The sequence below is a fragment of the Sceloporus undulatus genome, chromosome 3 (assembly GCF_019175285.1).
Source record: "Sceloporus undulatus isolate JIND9_A2432 ecotype Alabama chromosome 3, SceUnd_v1.1, whole genome shotgun sequence".
In the NCBI taxonomy this organism is placed as follows: Eukaryota; Metazoa; Chordata; class Lepidosauria; order Squamata; family Phrynosomatidae; genus Sceloporus; species Sceloporus undulatus.
In genome coordinates, this window is record NC_056524.1 from 156,609,393 (window position 1) to 156,628,115 (window position 18,723).

General features: G+C 39.5%; 1 protein-coding gene across 1 annotated transcript in view; it reads left to right on the plus strand.

The window, feature by feature from the left end:
• The window catches only part of LOC121926320 (mannose-binding protein-like), a 9,419-nt gene extending 949 nt beyond the window's left edge, over window positions 1-8,470 (plus strand). Inside the window, exons 2-5 of the mRNA XM_042459199.1 lie at window positions 2,312-2,504; window positions 3,100-3,225; window positions 4,445-4,528; window positions 7,491-8,470. Of these exons, the coding sequence (XP_042315133.1) occupies window positions 2,321-2,504; window positions 3,100-3,225; window positions 4,445-4,528; window positions 7,491-7,864 (768 nt within the window). The 5' untranslated portion in view covers window positions 2,312-2,320 and the 3' untranslated portion in view covers window positions 7,865-8,470. The remainder of the gene's footprint in view (window positions 1-2,311; window positions 2,505-3,099; window positions 3,226-4,444; window positions 4,529-7,490) is intronic.
• The last annotated feature ends 10,253 nt before the right edge of the window (window positions 8,471-18,723 follow it).

The window sequence follows — 18,723 nt, forward strand, 5'->3', positions numbered from 1 at the left end:
ACCTTTATTTATAAAGCGCTGTAAATTTACACAGTGCTGTACATAAAATCTTTTCATTAGGTGGTTCCCTGTCCTCTGGCTTACAATCTAAAAAGACATGACACAAAAGGAGAAGGGAGTGGTGGTGGGGAAGGGGATGAGGGCCAGCAGTTCTTCTCTACCTCCGAGGCCTAGATCAGGGGAGATGGACTGGAGGGAGGGCTTGAGTTCTTAATGGATGGGTAAACTTCTTCCAGGGAGGCCTGTTGGAGTTAGCCTGCCTCTCTAGTAGGATAATAGATATAAAATACATAGCAATACAGGTATGATTCAATAAAACAGGCAACAAAAGAACATCAAATAGCAAGTGACGGTTATGCAATGCCTGGGAATGCTTCTCTGAACAGGATGGTCTTCAACTTGAAGCTGGTTAAAGAAGTGATGGCTCTTGCTCACGGGGGAAGAAGGTTCCAGGAGTGAGGGGGAACGAGTGAAAAGGGGCGAATCTGAGATGGGGCAGAGGAAATCCTGGGCTGGGACAGCAGGCCTTGACTACCAGAATGGAGGGCCCTAGTGGAATATTCTAAATATTCAGAATATTTTTCTGGTGAATTAGTTCTTGAATTGAACATCCCAGAATATGATGACTTGTGATTTCGGTGAAATCTGAGATATGCTTAGCCAAATTTCTAGCCTTCTTGAGGCATTCACTTTTAATGTTTGAAAGAAGGTATGGGAATGCATGAGTGTAATGCTTTTTCTGTATTGATGCTACATGTGAAACCAATACTCTTGACTCAATACATTAGATTAGTCTGAAGGGGGCACTGTTGCCAGACCGACAATAACTACAAAGCTGACAGCCAGTATCCATGTAGTCCAGACTCCATAGTACTTTGATGAGTTACTGAAACTTCACTCAAAGTAGTTCAGCCACAAAGAGTTAAGCGACTGTCATACTAAGCTCAAATTTGGTGTGTACCCAATCCAGGAAATATAGATTATTAACCAAATATCTAAAAATGGGACAGCTTGATAATTGACCTTTTCATATAGACGTTCACAATTGCATTTGGTAACTTCCATGACAATGAGATAGTGAATCCATTCTGGGGTTTGATCTGAAACTAAAATGGGGTTTCATCCCCATGGCGAATGGAGGGGGAGCTATTGCAATTCAGTCTCCAGATGGTTCTACAACCTAAATAGCTCCTTTGAAGTTCAACGCAAAGCTCAGAGCAGATTCAGCATCAGAATAATGGGAACGCCATCAGACACCACTGGATACACATTTGAGTGTACAACTGATTTTCACCCAGTGGTTTCTGACCAGCAAATGGCTGTCTCCCACCACCATCAAGCCTTTCTTTTTATGAGTGTGGTTCATAATAACCTAATGCAATTTGCAGGGATTTAATTATTTGCTCATTTTATTCTCAGAGAAATCAATAAATAATTTAACAATTTTATTCCTACTGTGAGAAGGTCTTCAGAAACTGCAAAGTTTTCAAAGATTATTCATAGTTTGGGACTTATTCTGCACCACATATCAGTGTGAGGTGAGGGTTTTGCACACACACACACACACATAAAACATCAATTTCTATACAGGAAGCTGAATTTTCTATGCAGAAAATATATTCCAAAATATTATTTTCCATATAGAAAATCCTGTTTTCTGTGCAAAAAATCTGTAGTTGAGAACTTGTCTGAACAAAATTTGCAATCAGTATTTTCTTAAATGTTATTTCATGCACATAAAATGCTATTTCCTGCAGAGAAAAGATTGTTTTCTGAACCAAAAAAAAAAAAAACCATGTAAATTTTGTGCAGAGTAAGACCCAAATTGGAAAGTTTCTCACTAGTCCTGGATTCTCTTTTTTAAGGTTTCCTGATCTTAAGAAATACATTTTTCAACCATTTAAAAATACTTTCAAATATTCTTTCCTTTTCTAGTGGTCTGTACAAATTATATATAGTTTCATTGCCATGGCTCCCAATCAGATCATAATGGAAATTTTTGTTCTGTGAAAAGGTTGCAGATCTTCAACAGAATTTGTAGTACCTCCCCAAATTGAAATTCCTATTAAATGTGGGTGATACCATAACCGTCCAAAACTGGCTTCAACTTCACTCTAGCTGATCATGTAGATGTGTCCATGGTGCCCGAGAGATTGGGCAAACCCACATGGATAATTGTGGCTTTTTCAAATTCTTTGCTTTGTCAGCAAAAGAGAGTACTCTCTCACTTGTGTAGAGAATTGTACAATGGCCAAGAAATGATAAAATGATGGCAGAAAATAATCTCCTCTTAACTTGTTCTCTTTCTAAGGTATTAGCAATGTATGCTCTCCAGCTTTTGAAAGTCCTAGTGGTGGGAGCATCACTGGCATGGGCCACTGTTTCTGAAACAAACAGATGTGAAACAAGCACCTGCACAGTCATGGCGTGTGGCAGCCCAGGACTCAATGGTTTACCCGGAAGAGATGGAAAAGATGGTGCAAAAGGAGAAAAGGGAGACCCAGGTATAATGAATATGATAGTGTTAATAGCATAATTTTGTAGTGTTATAGCATAATTGTTTTATAGGAAAAGGAGCATTAACAATAGTTTGTAATGTGATAGGCAAAATCGCATTTGCTTCCCCCTTGTCGAATATGCTATAGGAATATTCCTATATGCTGTAAAATATACTATTGGAATATTTGAATACAGATAATGAGATATTTTGGAGAGAAGATCCAAGTCTAAACATGAAATTGAATTATGTTTCATCTACAATTTATACACATAGCCTGAAGGTATTCTTATACGCAATATTTTTAATCGTTTTATGCATGAAACAAAGGTTATGTACATAAAACAAACATGTCACTCTCTCAGCCACCCATGTGGACAATTCTTGAGTATTTTGGATTTGAGAACTCTGGATAAAGGGAGACTCAACCTATACATGCAACACAGACAGCCTCAATCCAAAGGAGGAGGAGCCACATAAAGGCAACCATTATCATGGTGAATAGGACATCAGATTTCAATTTATGGTTTCTCTTTGGCTATTTGTTGTGATTGTGGCGGTACCAAAGTCAATGTGATTTTTTTGTTTTATATTTGCATTAGGAGTTGAAGTGAGGGGCCAACAGGGTCCCCCTGGCAAAGCTGGGCCTCCTGGAATCCCAGGAATGCAAGGAACCCCAGGAATTATGGGTCCCTCAGGCCAAAAGGGGCAAAAGGGAGAAGCTACAGGTAAGAAACCAATTCCTTCATGCTCTCTTGTACCTATATTTGGGTGTAACTACAAACATGAATAATTGTCTCACAGCATGTAAGGAATGGGCTGAGCTTCTCTCGTCCTGTGAATTCTTCATGCCAACATCACCCAAAAAGCTTGATTGCACTGGTATTAAAATCTTTGCGCTCACTATGTTAACTACAGAATATTCCCAAACACAAGACATCTCTGTCTTGTGGCCATGAGTGACTGGCACTTTGGAACCATTCTTCATCTATATGTCTGTCTTGGAAGCAGTAGGCTCAGCTAATACATTTTATGGGGTTCTCATGCTTCTGGGGACACAAAGGTCCACCAGTGGGTTCACATGCAGTGAGTCACATGTCAACCAGTTTCTCATTGGGGGTTAGTGTATCCTGACTCTAACAGTTCTGGCAACACTTGAGCCACCTTTGAAACAATAATGACTGTTGATACACTAATATGAAGTTATTCACACACACAAACTAATATGAAGTTATAATGGTCCTACACATGGTGGCTTCCATGTCAACCAGGCCATAGGATACATCTGGCTTCAGCAAACCTTACAGGCAATCACATGGAGGTTGGTCTAGTTATGTCCCACAAAGAATCAGAATCCATCCTGCAGATGTTGTCTCCCTAAGCAACATCCCCCATAGAATCAGCTGGTATTTGTGAACACCAGCTGAGTCACCATGTTGGTTTTAACTGGCAACTTCAAATTCTGGCTCAAAATGTCTAACTTCTCACAGTGAAGAAAAAGAGCAGTACAGCTACCATTTTTAGGTGGTATCTGTAGATTAACTGGCAAAACTCCAGATGGAGCTTTGACTGGAGGCCCAGTGACTTCAAGCTAGGTTACCATGCTCCAAGATCATGGCATAGCCATGGCACCTGGTGTATTGAGGGGTTTCAGGATCTATGCTGAATATGTTTCAGAACACGATCTAAAGGCACATGATGTAGGGGCTCTGTTGAAGCATAGTGCCATATGGTCAGTAGCTAGCTATCTGGGCACCCCATGTACTCTGCCTTGAAGTCCATGATGGAAAGAAAAAATGCTATAATTTTCACAGAAAGATAAATAATTAAGACCACATATTATAGATACAGATTATTGCTATAGTCTAGATGGCAAATCTCCATTTAAACAAAATAGAAATATTTGTGCTTAACTATATACTCTCCCATTCCCCTTTTACTCCATAGCTATTGACACAATTCAAACACAAGTTGCTACTTTGGAGAAGACGATTCAGACACTTCAAGAAGAGCTTAGAAAAACCAAAACACGTAAGAAGCAACATGAATCTTCTGTACTTTGTTTTCAACTCTATTTTAAAATATTTATTCAAGCGTATATATGTGTGAAAATAATAGGTTGCTATTGAAGTTAGCATGGTGGAACACCCCTTATACAGGCTGAGTCTCCCTTATCCAAAATGCTTGGGACCAGAAGAGCTTTGAATTTCAGATATTTATTTATTTATTTATTTGTGGATTTTGTAGTGTTTGCATATACATAACAAGATACCTAGGCAATGGGACCCAAGTCTAAGCATAAAATTCATTTATGTTTTGTATAAACATTATACACATAGGCTGAAGGTAATTTTACACACAATATTGTTATTGTGCACGAAACAAAAGTTTGTGTACACTAAAACATCAGAAAGCAAAGGTATCACCATCTCAGCCACCATGTGGACAATTTTAGATTTAAGAGTATTTTGGATTTTTGGATTCCAGATAAGAGATAATCAATCTGTATTATGTTTTTAGTATCTTTCCCAGTTTCTGCTCATTGTAGATGTACAACAAGAAATTAATTATTAAACACAATAGTATAATTGCAAGTAGCGTAACTACAGAGCCTTGGAGAAATGGTCCCCACCTGATACAAAATTGCCCACAGGTTTAGCCATATACCAGTTCAGCTGCAGTATTCATACATGTACTTACACACAATATGCCAGGGCAAAAACCCCCACTTTTTTTGAAAATTTTGTTTTGTTATTGTTTTACCACCTTCTCTATGGATCATTTTGGGGAATTTGGGGACAAAACCTTTTTTGGGGAGGGGCAAACAAAATCTTTAAAATTGACCTCAGGGCCCCTTGGGGCACAGAATGGCTGTGGGGGATGCATATGGTCCACTTTTCCATTTCTGTATCTACAGCATCGGATTGTTCACTTAAGAGGGGCACCTAGCTAGCTACTAGATATGCATGTGATAGAAGCATGTATTACTATGCCAGCACTTTCAAAACCTTGACTAATGAATGTACATTGAGGTTATTATTATTTTTTTAGTATGCAAGAATTCTACAGTATTTATTTCTGTCACCATCCTATACACATTTAAATGTGACTGAGGTTTAATCTGCACTGTAAAATTAATTCAGTTTGATGCCACTTTAACTTCCATGGCTCAATGAAATTCTGGGATTTGTAGTTTAGTAGAGTGAGCCACTGTGGTATAATGATTTGAGTAGACTATGACTCTGGCGATCAAGGTTCAATTCTCACTTCACCCATGAAACCCACTGGGCGACATTGGGCAAGAGGTCACACCCTCTCAGCCTCAGGGGAAGGGAATGACAAATCTCCTCTGAACAAATCTTGCCAAGAAAACCTCATGGTAGATTTGCCTTAGGGTTACCATAAGTTAGAAACAACCTGAAGGCACGCAATAACAATAAGTTCTATCAGAGTATCGTATCGTATCTAGATCAAGAGTATGAGTATCGTATCTAGGTCAAGGGAAGTAATAGTGCCACTCTATTCTGCTTTGGTCAAGCCTCACCTGGAATATCGTGTCCAGTTCTGGGTGCCACAATTCAAAAAGGATGTTGAAAAACTGGAACGTGTCCAAAGGAGGGCAAGTAAAATGGTGAAAGGTCTTGAAACCATGTCCTATGAGGAACAACTTAAGGAGCTGGGGAGGTTTAGCCTGGAGAAGAGAAGGTTAAGAGGTGATATGATAGCCCTGTTTAAATACTTTAAGGGATGCCATACAGAGGAGGGAGCTGACTTGTTTTCACTTGCTCCAGAGACTTGGACCCGGAGCAATGGATGCAAGCTACAAGAAAAGAAATTCCACCTCAACATTAGGAAGAACTTCCTGACAGTAAGGGCTGTCCGACAGTGGAACAAACTCCCTCGGAGTGTAGTGGAGTCTCCTTCCTTGGAGGTCTTTAAACAGAGGCTAGATGGCCATCTGTCGGAGATGATTTGATTTGGATTCCTGCATGGCAGGGGGTTGGACTGGATGGCCCTTGCGGTCTCTTCCAACTCTATTATTCTATGATTCTATGAGAGAGCTCTGATGCCACAATAAACTACAAATCCCAGCATTACATAGGTTGCAGCCATGACAAATAAAGCAGTGTCAAGCTGCATTAATTCTGTTGTACAGTTTAGACCTAAAATCCATTGACTTCACTGAGACTTTCTTCTGTATTGAATTGCACTGCTAAGCAAGCTAAATTCTAACATTTGGACCCGTTACATACGGGCAAAAAGTACGCACTCTGAGCATACTAGGATTAGAAAGGGGCGTCACTTCTTGATGCCCCTAATCCTAATATGCACGGAGCGCGTAGAAAATGGCGGCGCCCTATGTGCACGGGCACCGCCATGACTACGTCACAACCGCACCGCCTCCAAATGAGGCGGCGCAGAAGTGACGTAGTCGTGCCGCACAAGAGCACCTAGGGTGCTCTTTTGGTGGTACAGGAAGGAGCCCAGAGGACTTTTTTGGTATCGCTCCCAGACTATGGAATGGCCTGCCGGGTGAGATCCATCATATAACCACCTTAGACAGCTTTAAAAATCTGTTAAGATGGAGGGAGGGTTGGGGGATATGATTTGTATAATTTTTTAATTCTGTAAGCTGCTCCGATTGCCTGAATGCAGATGGGGCAAGATAAAAATAAATAAATAAATAAATAAATAAATAAATAAATAAATAAATCTTTCTGAGATTTCATTCAATTGATGTACTGCATTTTACAAGCAACAACAAGACGAAGAGTACCTGGCGATGAGAGAGGAAAGGGACAAGCATTGGGAGAAGCAAAACAGAGGAACGTTTATACAGCCCAGTTCCATCCAGAATAAAACATTTAAGGGTCAACTTTTTAAAAAATGTTTAAATGAATCATGTTCATGGATCATATGGATCAATTACTGTGTTTTCTGCAAGCTGTTTCCACACTTTCTCACCATATTATGCTTTTCTCTTTCATTCCAGTTCTATTGTTGCAGGGGGCAGTGAGCGTTGGTGAGAAAATATTTGTTTCAACTGGCCAGCAAAACACTTTCTCCGGTGGGAGAGATTTGTGTGCGCATGCTGGTGGAGCACTTGCCAGTTCAAGGAATGCAGCTGAGAACAGAGCATTGACAGAAATCATGAAGAAGAATTCAAAGCATGCTTTCCTTGGCATAAATGATATCCAGACAGAGGGTAAATTTGTGAATTTGAATGGAGCACCTGTAGGTTATACCAACTGGAAACAAGGAGAGCCCAATAATCTCAATAATGAGGACTGTGTTATATTGCTGGAAGATCAGTTATGGAATGATGTTCCTTGTGAACATAAATCATTGATAATTTGTGAAGTTTAGTCTATTTACAAAAAACTTTTAATTCTGGAAGCACACATGCTTGTAGTTAGTAACATCTAGCAAATGAATGTAACTTTTTACTCCAAGATGAAGTCTAGGGAAGAAGAAGGCTTTTGTCCGAGTTTGATCAATTACTAGGATTTACCAAAAGTCACAACATTGATTGCTAAAGAAAGTTAAAATGAAAAATTTGCCTATCTCAATCTTTAATTGAGATAGGCAAATCTCAAAGATGGTCCCGTCACCATCACAGGCTCACTTTGTAAGGACATGAGAGAAAGCTTTCAATGGCTGCTCCTACCCTCTGGGATTCCCTTCCAATGGAGGCTAGGATGGCCTCCTCCCTGCTTTCATTTCACTGGCAAGCAATACCATTTTTATTTAAGCAATCTTTTAATGGTTAAGCAGGGAAGGTTCTTAATACAGATGTGTGGATTACCTGCTTTTGACATTTGGATGATTTTTAATCAGTTTTATAATGTTTTAATGTGGTGATCTTAAATTGGTTTTTCAAACTGTTTGTCAATATTTATAATTTGTTGTTGGGGATGCTGTCTTGGGTCCTATCCTGGGAGAAAGGCAGAATGTAAATAAATAAATAAATAAATAAGATGGGTGAGAATTCATTTTAGTTCATTTCTGAGCTGAACTCATATAAATCTGCAAAATTTGAATGTGGGAACAAGGGAAACTGGCAGATTTGTCCATCCTTATTGGAGGAAGATGACTTTTACAGTGTTCTAAACTCATATGACAGGAGGGATGTTTTTGCTGTTCTACATCTTTTTTTGTTTACATTTTTTTTGTTTATTCTTTTGTTAAAAGAAAAATTTCAGAATGTTTAAGCATTACAGAAAGCTACAAAACATGTTTATGAATGAGCTATTTCTATCAATCCACCTTCAACTTGGGTAGAGTGCATGGCTGCAATCAATCTCCAGAAATATTGTCTAGAAGACTGTCATCTGCAAAACCAAATGAAGATCCAATTGGCTGAAATTGATTATTCAAATAAGTTTTTAACCATGGAAACCAATTTACTATGGAAACCAATTCACCAGCATACCTAATATGTGCTTATCCCTTCCATGAGGAGGGATATGCTAGAGAGATTTTATTTTACAAAAATGAAACCTGCTGATGTTCCTTCCTCCTGTCTTCACTCCTCTTCCTTCTAAGTCTTACCATGCTCTTCACATGATGTTTTCTGCTTACAGGTTAAGCAAGTATGGTGATAATATGCAGCCTTGCATGACTCCTTTGCCTGTTGGGAACCATTCAGTTTCTCTGTAGTCTGTTATGGCTGTAGCCTCTTGTCCTGAGTATAGCTTTCTCAACAGAACTATCAAGTGTATTGGCATTTACATGTCTTTGGTCCCATACAGACAGGCCAAAATAAAGCTGCTTCGGGTCACTTTGGAGGTATGCTGTTTCAATGATGCACGTGTCCTAAGAGTCCGGAAGCTGTGCCAAATCTGTGCTCTAGTCCTTAGGACTGCAGCATGGCTTTGGCATGGCTTCCAGCCTCTTAGGACGCATGCATCATTGAAACAGCATACCTCCAAAGTGACCCAAAGCAGCTTTATTTTGGCCTGTCTGTAAGGGGCCTTAGAAAACATTCCATAGCTTTTCGTGATCAATGTAGTCAAAGGCTTTGCCTCTGTCTTTCCTGAACCCTCCTTGCACCTCTGGGATTCCTCTCACCAGATGAGGTTGGAATCTGTGTTGCAGTATTTTAAGCACAGTTTTGCTTGTGTGGGAAATTAGTGCTATCGTCCTATAGTTGCTACAGTCTCTTGTGTCCCCTATTTTGTGGATGGGGATGTATACTGAATGTTTCCAATCTGTTGGTCAACCTTTTGTTTCCCATATTTGTTGACTTATTTTAGTTAACTCTAGATTCTGTACGTGTGGATTGTAGCAGCTCAATTGTAATGTCTTCTGTTTCTGATGATTTACTTTTCCCAGTTTCTTTTAATGAAGCTTCCACTTCACTTTCTAGAATTTGAGGTTCATCATCATATGATTATTCATTCCATGTGTCATTCGTGTGTTTTTTTTAAATTATGTTACATAGCTCTTCTGTATACTGCATTCAGCATTTTTAAAAATTACTTCTTGGTCTTGTAGTGTGTTCCTGTAATTGTCATATAGCATTCCAGATTTTGGTTTGAACTTCCCTTTCATTTCCCTTATCTTGCTGAAGAGGTCTCTTGTTTTTTTCTTTTTTGTTCTTATTTTCTTTGATTTCTTTGCATTGATTGTTATAGTAGTCCACTTTATTCTTGCATACTAGACACTGAACAGTTGGATTTATGGTTCTGATTTTGTTCCTGTCTTCCTTTTCCTTTGTTTTCCTTCTTTCCTTAATTGCTTGTAGCATTTAATCTGTTATCCACTAAGTCTTCTCTTTCTTTTGGGCCACGGTAAGGGTGTTGCTGAATTCTTCCTTTTTTATGTCCATGACTTCTGAACATATTTCTTCTGGTTCCCAACTATTCCACTACTTGTAGAACCAGCAAATATGGTTTTGTATATCCTACAATACCTATAGTATTCCACATATCTTTGAATTCTTTTCTACATGTTATGTGAGAATTGATTTCCAGGTACAAATATAAGGTACGTACATGATTCAGAGAACTGTGGTGTCTTTGGATACATGCAACATGTGTGAGGCACCAAAAGAGTGTACCACAGATCTTACATGTATTTCCCAGTTTTGGTATTGTGTGATCGTCTACTGAGTTTTGACTATGCTGACTGTTTCTGAACTACCTCAGAACCGCTCCCAAGCGCTCCCACTCTTATCAAGGCCAAATTTTCTGTGCCTCACTGTTTATTTTCAGCTCCTAAACTAGTCTGCAGGCTTCAGATATAGTAGAGGATTCAATTACAATTCAACAGGCAGTCCAGGCAACGTCTGTGTGTGGAATGATGCAATAGAATACCTTGAGCCCTAAGCCATATCTAAGGAATCCCAAATAAACTTCTAAGGTATGCTAAAAGTTTCATTTAAAAATCACTGTTGCACCTTCTGTCTCGCACAGAATTCAAATAAGAACATTATCTATTTCTACATTTAATATATTACTGGTTTATCATATCTCATGTGGCATCTGGTTTCTGATAATGGCATTCTTTTAGCATAGATGAGGACAAAAAAAAAGTAAGCCACATAGAGGAAGAAATGTAATTTCTGGTACTGGAAAATAACATGCATTCACTGAATGCAAATAGTACATTTTCTGATACATAATGCATTTTTCTTGCCTCTCCTCACACCTCTCAATGCAATTCTTATGAGAAATTATGTCTTTATATTCAGTAATTGGTGTTTCTCGAGTACAAAAGGGGGGCTTCAAACATCTGACTGGGTATTTTGATTGGATATTTACATGGAGAGGCACCAAACACCTGTAAAATATGAGACTGACTTGTATATCCAATTGCAGAATGGTATTTTTTGAATCTATTCAACATTTAATTTGTTTCTGAATTCTGTAGCTGTAACATTGCAATTTCATTTTACCTAGGCAATGATTAAAGGGAAGTGAGAAGGATTTTGGGAAGAATACCTCTATTGGCATTTCAAGGACTCGAAAAACATTGCTATAATCAAAGCTTTATATAGGCTGCCTCCAGATGGATCTTGCCTCAATCCATAAAGATCTTAGCCCCAATGACCAACCTGTGCTTATACTTTTTTAAAAGAAGGGCTGGGAAATGTGTAACTTTCTCGATGTTTTAGAACTGCATCTCCTAACACCTTTTGCCAGCATAGACAATGGTGAGGAATGTTAGGAATTATAGGTCAGCACCTGAAGGGCCCCACTATTCACATCCTGAGTTTTAAGGGTTGCTCTTAAACCCTTAGAAAAGCCCTGAACTCAGTCACAGCAGCATGGACCTTTCTAGTGATTTAAGAGTTGTTCTAAAAGACTAAGGAAAGCCCTATGCACAGGACTTTTGCAGCCGACTAGCTTGGAATAGTTATATCATGTTACCATGAAACTGAATACCTTATCACAATAAACTGCAATAACAGCTGGTTGATAGTGTTTGTTGCTGGGATTTACTATATGGCATTGCCTCCTTTCTGTCATTATCTTGGTGTGAGACCATTTGACATGTGTATCTTTTCATCCATGCAGGACTTTATCACATCAACTTTTTTCTCACAATAATTGTGAGACTAGTGAAGCAAAACAGGAACATAGCAGTTTTAAAATTTTGAGGATCATACTTTTCTTTAATCACATGAGTACACTGCTTTGGCAATCCATGATCCCTTTAGCACTGGCTCCACTGCCCTGCCTTCCATGACTTTCAGCACATGCATGACTTTGCCGAGGTTGTTTTTGCTCTGTTTCTTTCAGGTTTTTTTAAAATTTTTGCTTTCATTATGCAGTTACCAAATTTGTTTAAAAAGGCATGAAGTAAAAACAATCTTGATCTGCTTGGGAACATACATACATACATACATAAAATTTATTCGGTCATTGACCAGTAGTCACAGAATTGTAGCAAAAGACACTGAAAATTTTACAGGTTTTTGCACTCGGATATAAACAATCGCATAGTTCACTTGTACATTCATTTAAAATTCATTTAAAATCATAATAAAACTCTTTGCACTTCAAAATAATTTCAGCAAATCTGGTGCTAATCACCATTTCTCCTGAAATTGGCCTAAGATCATACGAGTTACACATAATTAACTTCATTACTTTCAGTACACTTACATTATCTTTATGTCTATAATATACACAGATTTTAAGACATAAGCAAAATAAAATAGCAATCTTGCTGGTAGAAAACGAGTATAACCAGAATCTGAAATATTATAATCTTAATGTTGGTTAACAATCATTAAACTCGGGCAAGACCGAGGCCGAACTTCAAAACCTCTCAGGTTCTTTACCTGGAGATCTTAATCTAACAGGTTTACTGGTTTGCCTATATTAGTTCCCGTTTACCATTTGGGATCGAAGTTTACATATAATATAACAGAACTTTGCTACCCTGAATATCACTTCGGGTGCCTGGCTATTTAACAATTTGCTAATGTAAAAAGTATCAGGGTGACCCGGGTATTTTCCCAAAAGGGGGGCAATCAATTGGAGACGGATATCTTTGTAAAACTGGCAGTATAGAAGAACATGTTCAATGGTTTCAATTGCGCCTGTATCGCACGGGCAAAGACGGGATTTGTAAGGCACTTTCCTGAATCTGCCTTCCAATACTGCTGTTGGTAAGGCGTTAAACCAGGCCAAGGTAAAAGCTCCCCTAAATTTAGGGAGAGTAATTTGAAACAAGTACACAGCGGGTGAAGTAACCCGAATTTGTTTGTTGGCTACTATATACTTGGGGAAGGCAGCAATCTCCAACTGGCCTTCAATAATAATAATAATAATAATAATAATAATAATAATAATAATAATATGTTTTATTTATAAACCGCTATTCCAAATAGATCATAGCGGTGTACAAGAAAATTATATAACAGTACAAGAAAAATCTACAATTAAGATACACTGTATCTTCAGGCTAGCCCCTGATGACGTTGGGCCAGCCTGTTCTCTCCCTCAACGGCCGAAAGATGACAGTTATGGAGGGAGGGCACTCTGTCTTCAGGCCAGCCCCTGATGACGTTGGGCCAGCCTGTTCTCTCCCTCAACGGCCGAAAGATGACAGTTATGGAGGGAGGGCACTCAGTCTTCAGGCCAGCAATCTTTGTTTAATAGACAATTTTGCTCTGCTTGGGAACAGTAAAAAGGCAGGGAAGAGCAGAAGATGAGGAGAATCATGCTCCTCCATACCACGTGACTGTCATCAATAGTTACTGCTGTGGAAGGGACCTATTCAGAGGGACTACTGGAATAGGAACAATATGAGGTGCCTATTGATAGGTTTTCCCTGTCAATAAAAGATGCACTACAGAAGCAAAGGAAATGAGAAGCAGCAATTGAACAGACATGATGTCCTGTGCTATACAGTGCGCCTGTGTCATACGTGGGTGCGCTATATGCAAATTTGAGCTCACACAGTTAGCTGCGCAACAGCTCGCAGGGCACAAGGGGCGGCACGTCCCATTGGAATAAATGAGGCATGTGCTCGTGGCGCTCATGCACCGCCACACCTCTGTACCACCACATGCACAAGCCCCATTCATTCCAATGGGGTTTGAGCATGCGCGGAATTCAGCTTATGCGGGGGGGGGGAATCCCCTACATAAGCCAAGGGCATGCTTTATTACTGGTTTATCATATCTCATGTTTCAACTATTACCATTACATTCAGTCATTTATGGGAATTATGATTTGTGAATAACATCAGTACAAAAAATATTACTAAGGATTCTGTATAGTGTGGTATGGGAGGAAGTCAATGGGGGTGATTCCTTGAGTTGCCTCACTGAGTGACACCAGCCCTAATGAAGCCACTGCCTGATTACATAGTGCTTTTGCAAAGAATATTATATTAGCAGGACAACAGTGTGGTGTGATAAAGTCCATAATGTGACCATGCATGGATTCCAGCAAAAGTGGATGAAAACTAATTTATTTGTGTGAAGAATGATCTCCTACCTTCCTGCTTTCAGGAGCTCTGGTGACGCAGTGGTTAAATGCCTGTACTGCAGCCACTCACTCAAAACCATAAGGTTGTGAGTTCAATACCAGCAAAAGGGCTCAAGCTCAACTCAGGCTTGCATCCTTCCAAGGTCACTAAAATGAGTACCCAGATTGTTGGGAGCAATTAGTTTACAGCTGTAAACTGCTCAGACACTATTGTATGAAGCGGTATATAAATGAAGCTGTTTTGTTTGCTTTCTAACTCCTTAACAGATTCCAGAATTTATGTTAGAAGGAGCAAGCTCCTGTTGCAAATTATTCTTTACCACAATAACAGAGGCATAACTAAGTAACATTACAAATGTAATGTAATTAAGGGGTTGTTGTTGTTAACTGCCCTTGAGGTGAACTCAGCTCATGGTAACCCTGTGGATGGAACATCTCCAAGACCCGCTGTTCTCCATTGTTCTGCTCAGGTCCTGCAGCCTTAGGTCTGTGGCCTCTAACTGAGTACATCCATCTGGCGTGTGGTCTTCTTCTCTTGCTACTGCCCTCTACCTTTTCCAACATCTTTGTCTTTTCTAGTGATTCATTCCTTCTCATGATGTGTGCAAATACAACAACCTCAGTTTAGTCATCTTGACTGCCAGGGAGAGAGTGGGCTTGATCTCTACTTCTCCAGCACCACATCTCAACAAAGGGATAACTTCACTCATTTTTGGCAGTGTAACTGTACTTCATTTAGCTACTTCTATTGTTGCAGGGACAGGACCTCCAAACTTATTCAAGTAGCATCTGTTTGACACATCTGTTCAATAAAATTCAGTTTTAATTTCAACAAAAGCTTGTCTCCGGTTTGAATAACATCTATGTTACCATCATTATACAGTATTTTAAAACAAAAAGGTTTTTTAGAAAAGGTCTGCTTCAGTTTGGGGACTCAACATCACATTGTTATTTTGGTGGCAGTCATGTTAAGGAGTGTGGGCATTTCACTTCAATATCATATCCACCCATCCCAAAAATTATTGTGACTGTTTTGAGGGGGTTTTTTGTTGATGATGATTGAGACAGCAGTAGGCTGAGTGATATATTCCAGTTTAGAAGTATTGTAATTCTTTTAATCGGAGTGTATACTACAGATCCTATTTTGCAACTGTTTTCAAACTTTCACCTTTGACTTCAGGACTCAAAGGAATTTGCAAACAGGAAATCCATGCTTGTTCTTCCTTTCCTCTCCCGTGACGGAGTGACTGGATGAGCATCATTAAACTGAAAAGGGAAGCTAATTCCTTTTATTTCTCCCAAATTGCACAGATGGAGTGTATCCTCTTTATCCTTACTGCTTCTGAGCCAAGACCAGATGTCTTTTCATAATCTGGATTGCTTCTCCTTTTCTCCCCTTTTCTACCAGTAAGCAACAGTTGCTTTTCCCAGGGCTCAGGGAAGACATAGCTGGTGTAAATCATTCTGTCCTGTATTGGGGAATGCCAGAGATTGAAATGTACCTCACAATCGCATTAATTAATATTTGTAAGCAGAATGCAAACAATGATCAGTTCCTCACCACCACTACACACACACTCACACAGAAACAAATCAGGCTGAGTCTTTTCCCCCCCCTACAATATATGAAGTAGATTTACTTACAAACATGAAATGTTTAACATCTCTCACGATGAGAGGCTCTGCAACATGTGTGCTTCAAATATGGGGAAGAGGGAGAAAACTGCAGACTACAAAACAGAGGGAAAACAAGCTCAAACTAACAGCACACTAGTCAATGCAGCAATGCAGAAAGTGTGGCTAAGACCAACAAACAGCAAATTGCATGAATACATTTGTTGTTGTTCAGTGCCTTCAAGTTGGCTTCAACTCATGGCAACCCTGGAGGAGACATCTCCAAGACCTCCTGTCCTCAACTGCTCTGCAGAGTTCTTTCAGGCTCATAGGCATAGACTCCTTGATTGAGTCTATCCATCTGATATATAGTCTATCCCTTTTTCTCCTACTCTTTGCCTTTCCAAACATAATTGTCTTTTCTGTTGAGTCATGCCTTCTCAACACATGGGATACCTATAGTCTTAGAAAGATATGATTATTACAACTGCTGAGTACTGACAAACTAAGGCTATTATCTCTAACATTGCCCAGCTGGGAGTAGTAATTGGACTTAGACCTCTTGTGGATGGGACATGTCTCATTATATGAATTGCCACCCTGCAATGTCCTCATTTTGTCCTTCTGTAGCTTTACACTGTCCCCCTTTCCAGTGTCTACTGTCCTTTCCAACCCTCACTGCTTCTTTTGTTGTGATCCTCTGTAAGGATGTCTTAGGGGGAGTCCAAATATTAATTGTGAAAATGCCTTGAAGAAAATGCCTTACAAAAGTAAAATTTTAAAATTTTTTCCTTAAGGTGGGAAAGTTGGAATTGAATACATTATTTGTTCTCCACTGAAAGAAGGCAATATAAAGAGAGTGTATTTATTTACTTACTACCTTAATTTATACCCCACCTTTCTCCTCATATGGGGCCCTATTAGAGATATAAAGGTCTCATACAGACAGGCCAAAATAAAGCTGCTTTGGGTCACTTTGGAAGTATGCTGTTTAAATGATGTGTGCGTCCTAAGAGGCCAGAAGCCACACCAAAGCCACGCTGTAGTCCTTAGGACTGAAACATGGCTTTGGTGTGGCTTCCGGATCATGCATCATTTAAACAGTATACTTCCAAAGACCCGAAGCAACTTTATTTTGGCCTGTCTGTATGGGGCCATAGAGTTATAGAGTTTGGACAATTCTTTTGTGTGGCTACAACATATTTCACAATCTCCCGGTCAACATAGTCCTTTGTCACGAGAGCTGCAGTCCCCAGATATTACTTTGCAAAGCTCCATGATGGTATTTATGATCAACTTTTAAAAACTTTTTAAAAAGAACATAGGCACATTACAGACCGCCCTAAAGTGGGTGGTCTGCCGCTGCCATCATTAGCTACGCCGAGAAGCCCCAGCGGCCAGAAGGCGAGGCTTTCCGGCACAGCTAAAAAGGGGCGCCGAAATGGCACTCCTTTTTGGCCCCCGGAAGTGGCGCCACGAGGTGCGAGGCGTGCACTCGCAGCGTCACTTCTGCCCTCCAAGACGTAAATATGGCAGTGCCTGTGTGGACAGGTGCTGCCATTTACTACGTGCTCCGCGCGTACTAGGGACGGGACTGGTTAGGTGGATAAGACCCTTCCTAACCCTAGCACGCCTCTTTCTAACTCTAGTACGCGCGGAGCGTGTACTAAATGGCAGTGTGTAACGCACCTTTGTTGACTTTTTAAAAGGAATACCTGACATATATATGTAGAAGTTTTCTCACTGACTTTTTTGATTCTTTCTGTGTGGATGGTCCAGATATTTTGGTTTAACAGAAGGGGTGGGAGGTAGTTGACACAATGAAATCTTAACAGTATTTAAATTAAATCTATGTGACAGGGACGGTAGGAATAAAAGGAATAAATCCGATCCCCTGCATTATCTCCAGAATGGCTGTTTTGTAAAATGTAATCCTTATTTAGAAGGCTATATGTACAAAGCTTTTAAGAGACATTTCTGCAGTCCTTCTTTATATCTAAGGTTCCCCTTCCAGCTAGGGAAGAGCATCTCTTTTCATAGACGTTTTGCCCATACATGATTCAAGAACTTAAGTACATCATCATTCATCAATAGTTTTCTTGCAAGCGACCCCAGTGGGATTATGCCTTCTTAAACAATATTTTACTTCTGTTTATGTTTCTACATTTAACATAAACTGCTATGGGAAATGGCATAGTGATTTACTTGATAATGTGAATATTAATGGTAGAGGCCATGTAGAATGCTTATGACTTGAATAAACAATCATACTAAAAGAATATCCATAGCTTTGATCTTTAGTGAGGAATTGACCTGCTGACAGAATGATTGTATCCCAATCTTGCTGGTATTTCTGTCTTTGCAGAACATTGCAGAGAATACCTTCATTACAAGTCCTGATACAGAGCCTGGAAAGTTGTGTTTTGGATTGCAACCCCCAGCATCCTCTAGCCAGAAGGGATCAGAGGCTATATAAACTGACAGATTCTGTAAACTATAGTTGAAAAAAAGAAACTTTTCACACCTCTTAGCCAGCTTAAGCTGGTCATGCCTTCTCTTTTCACTGCTCAATAATCGGAAATACATTTTCTTTTTGGTACTGAAAGAAAGCCTTGTTAGCTGTTGACTCAGATGAGAACACACCCCATAATTTTATCTTTTCTT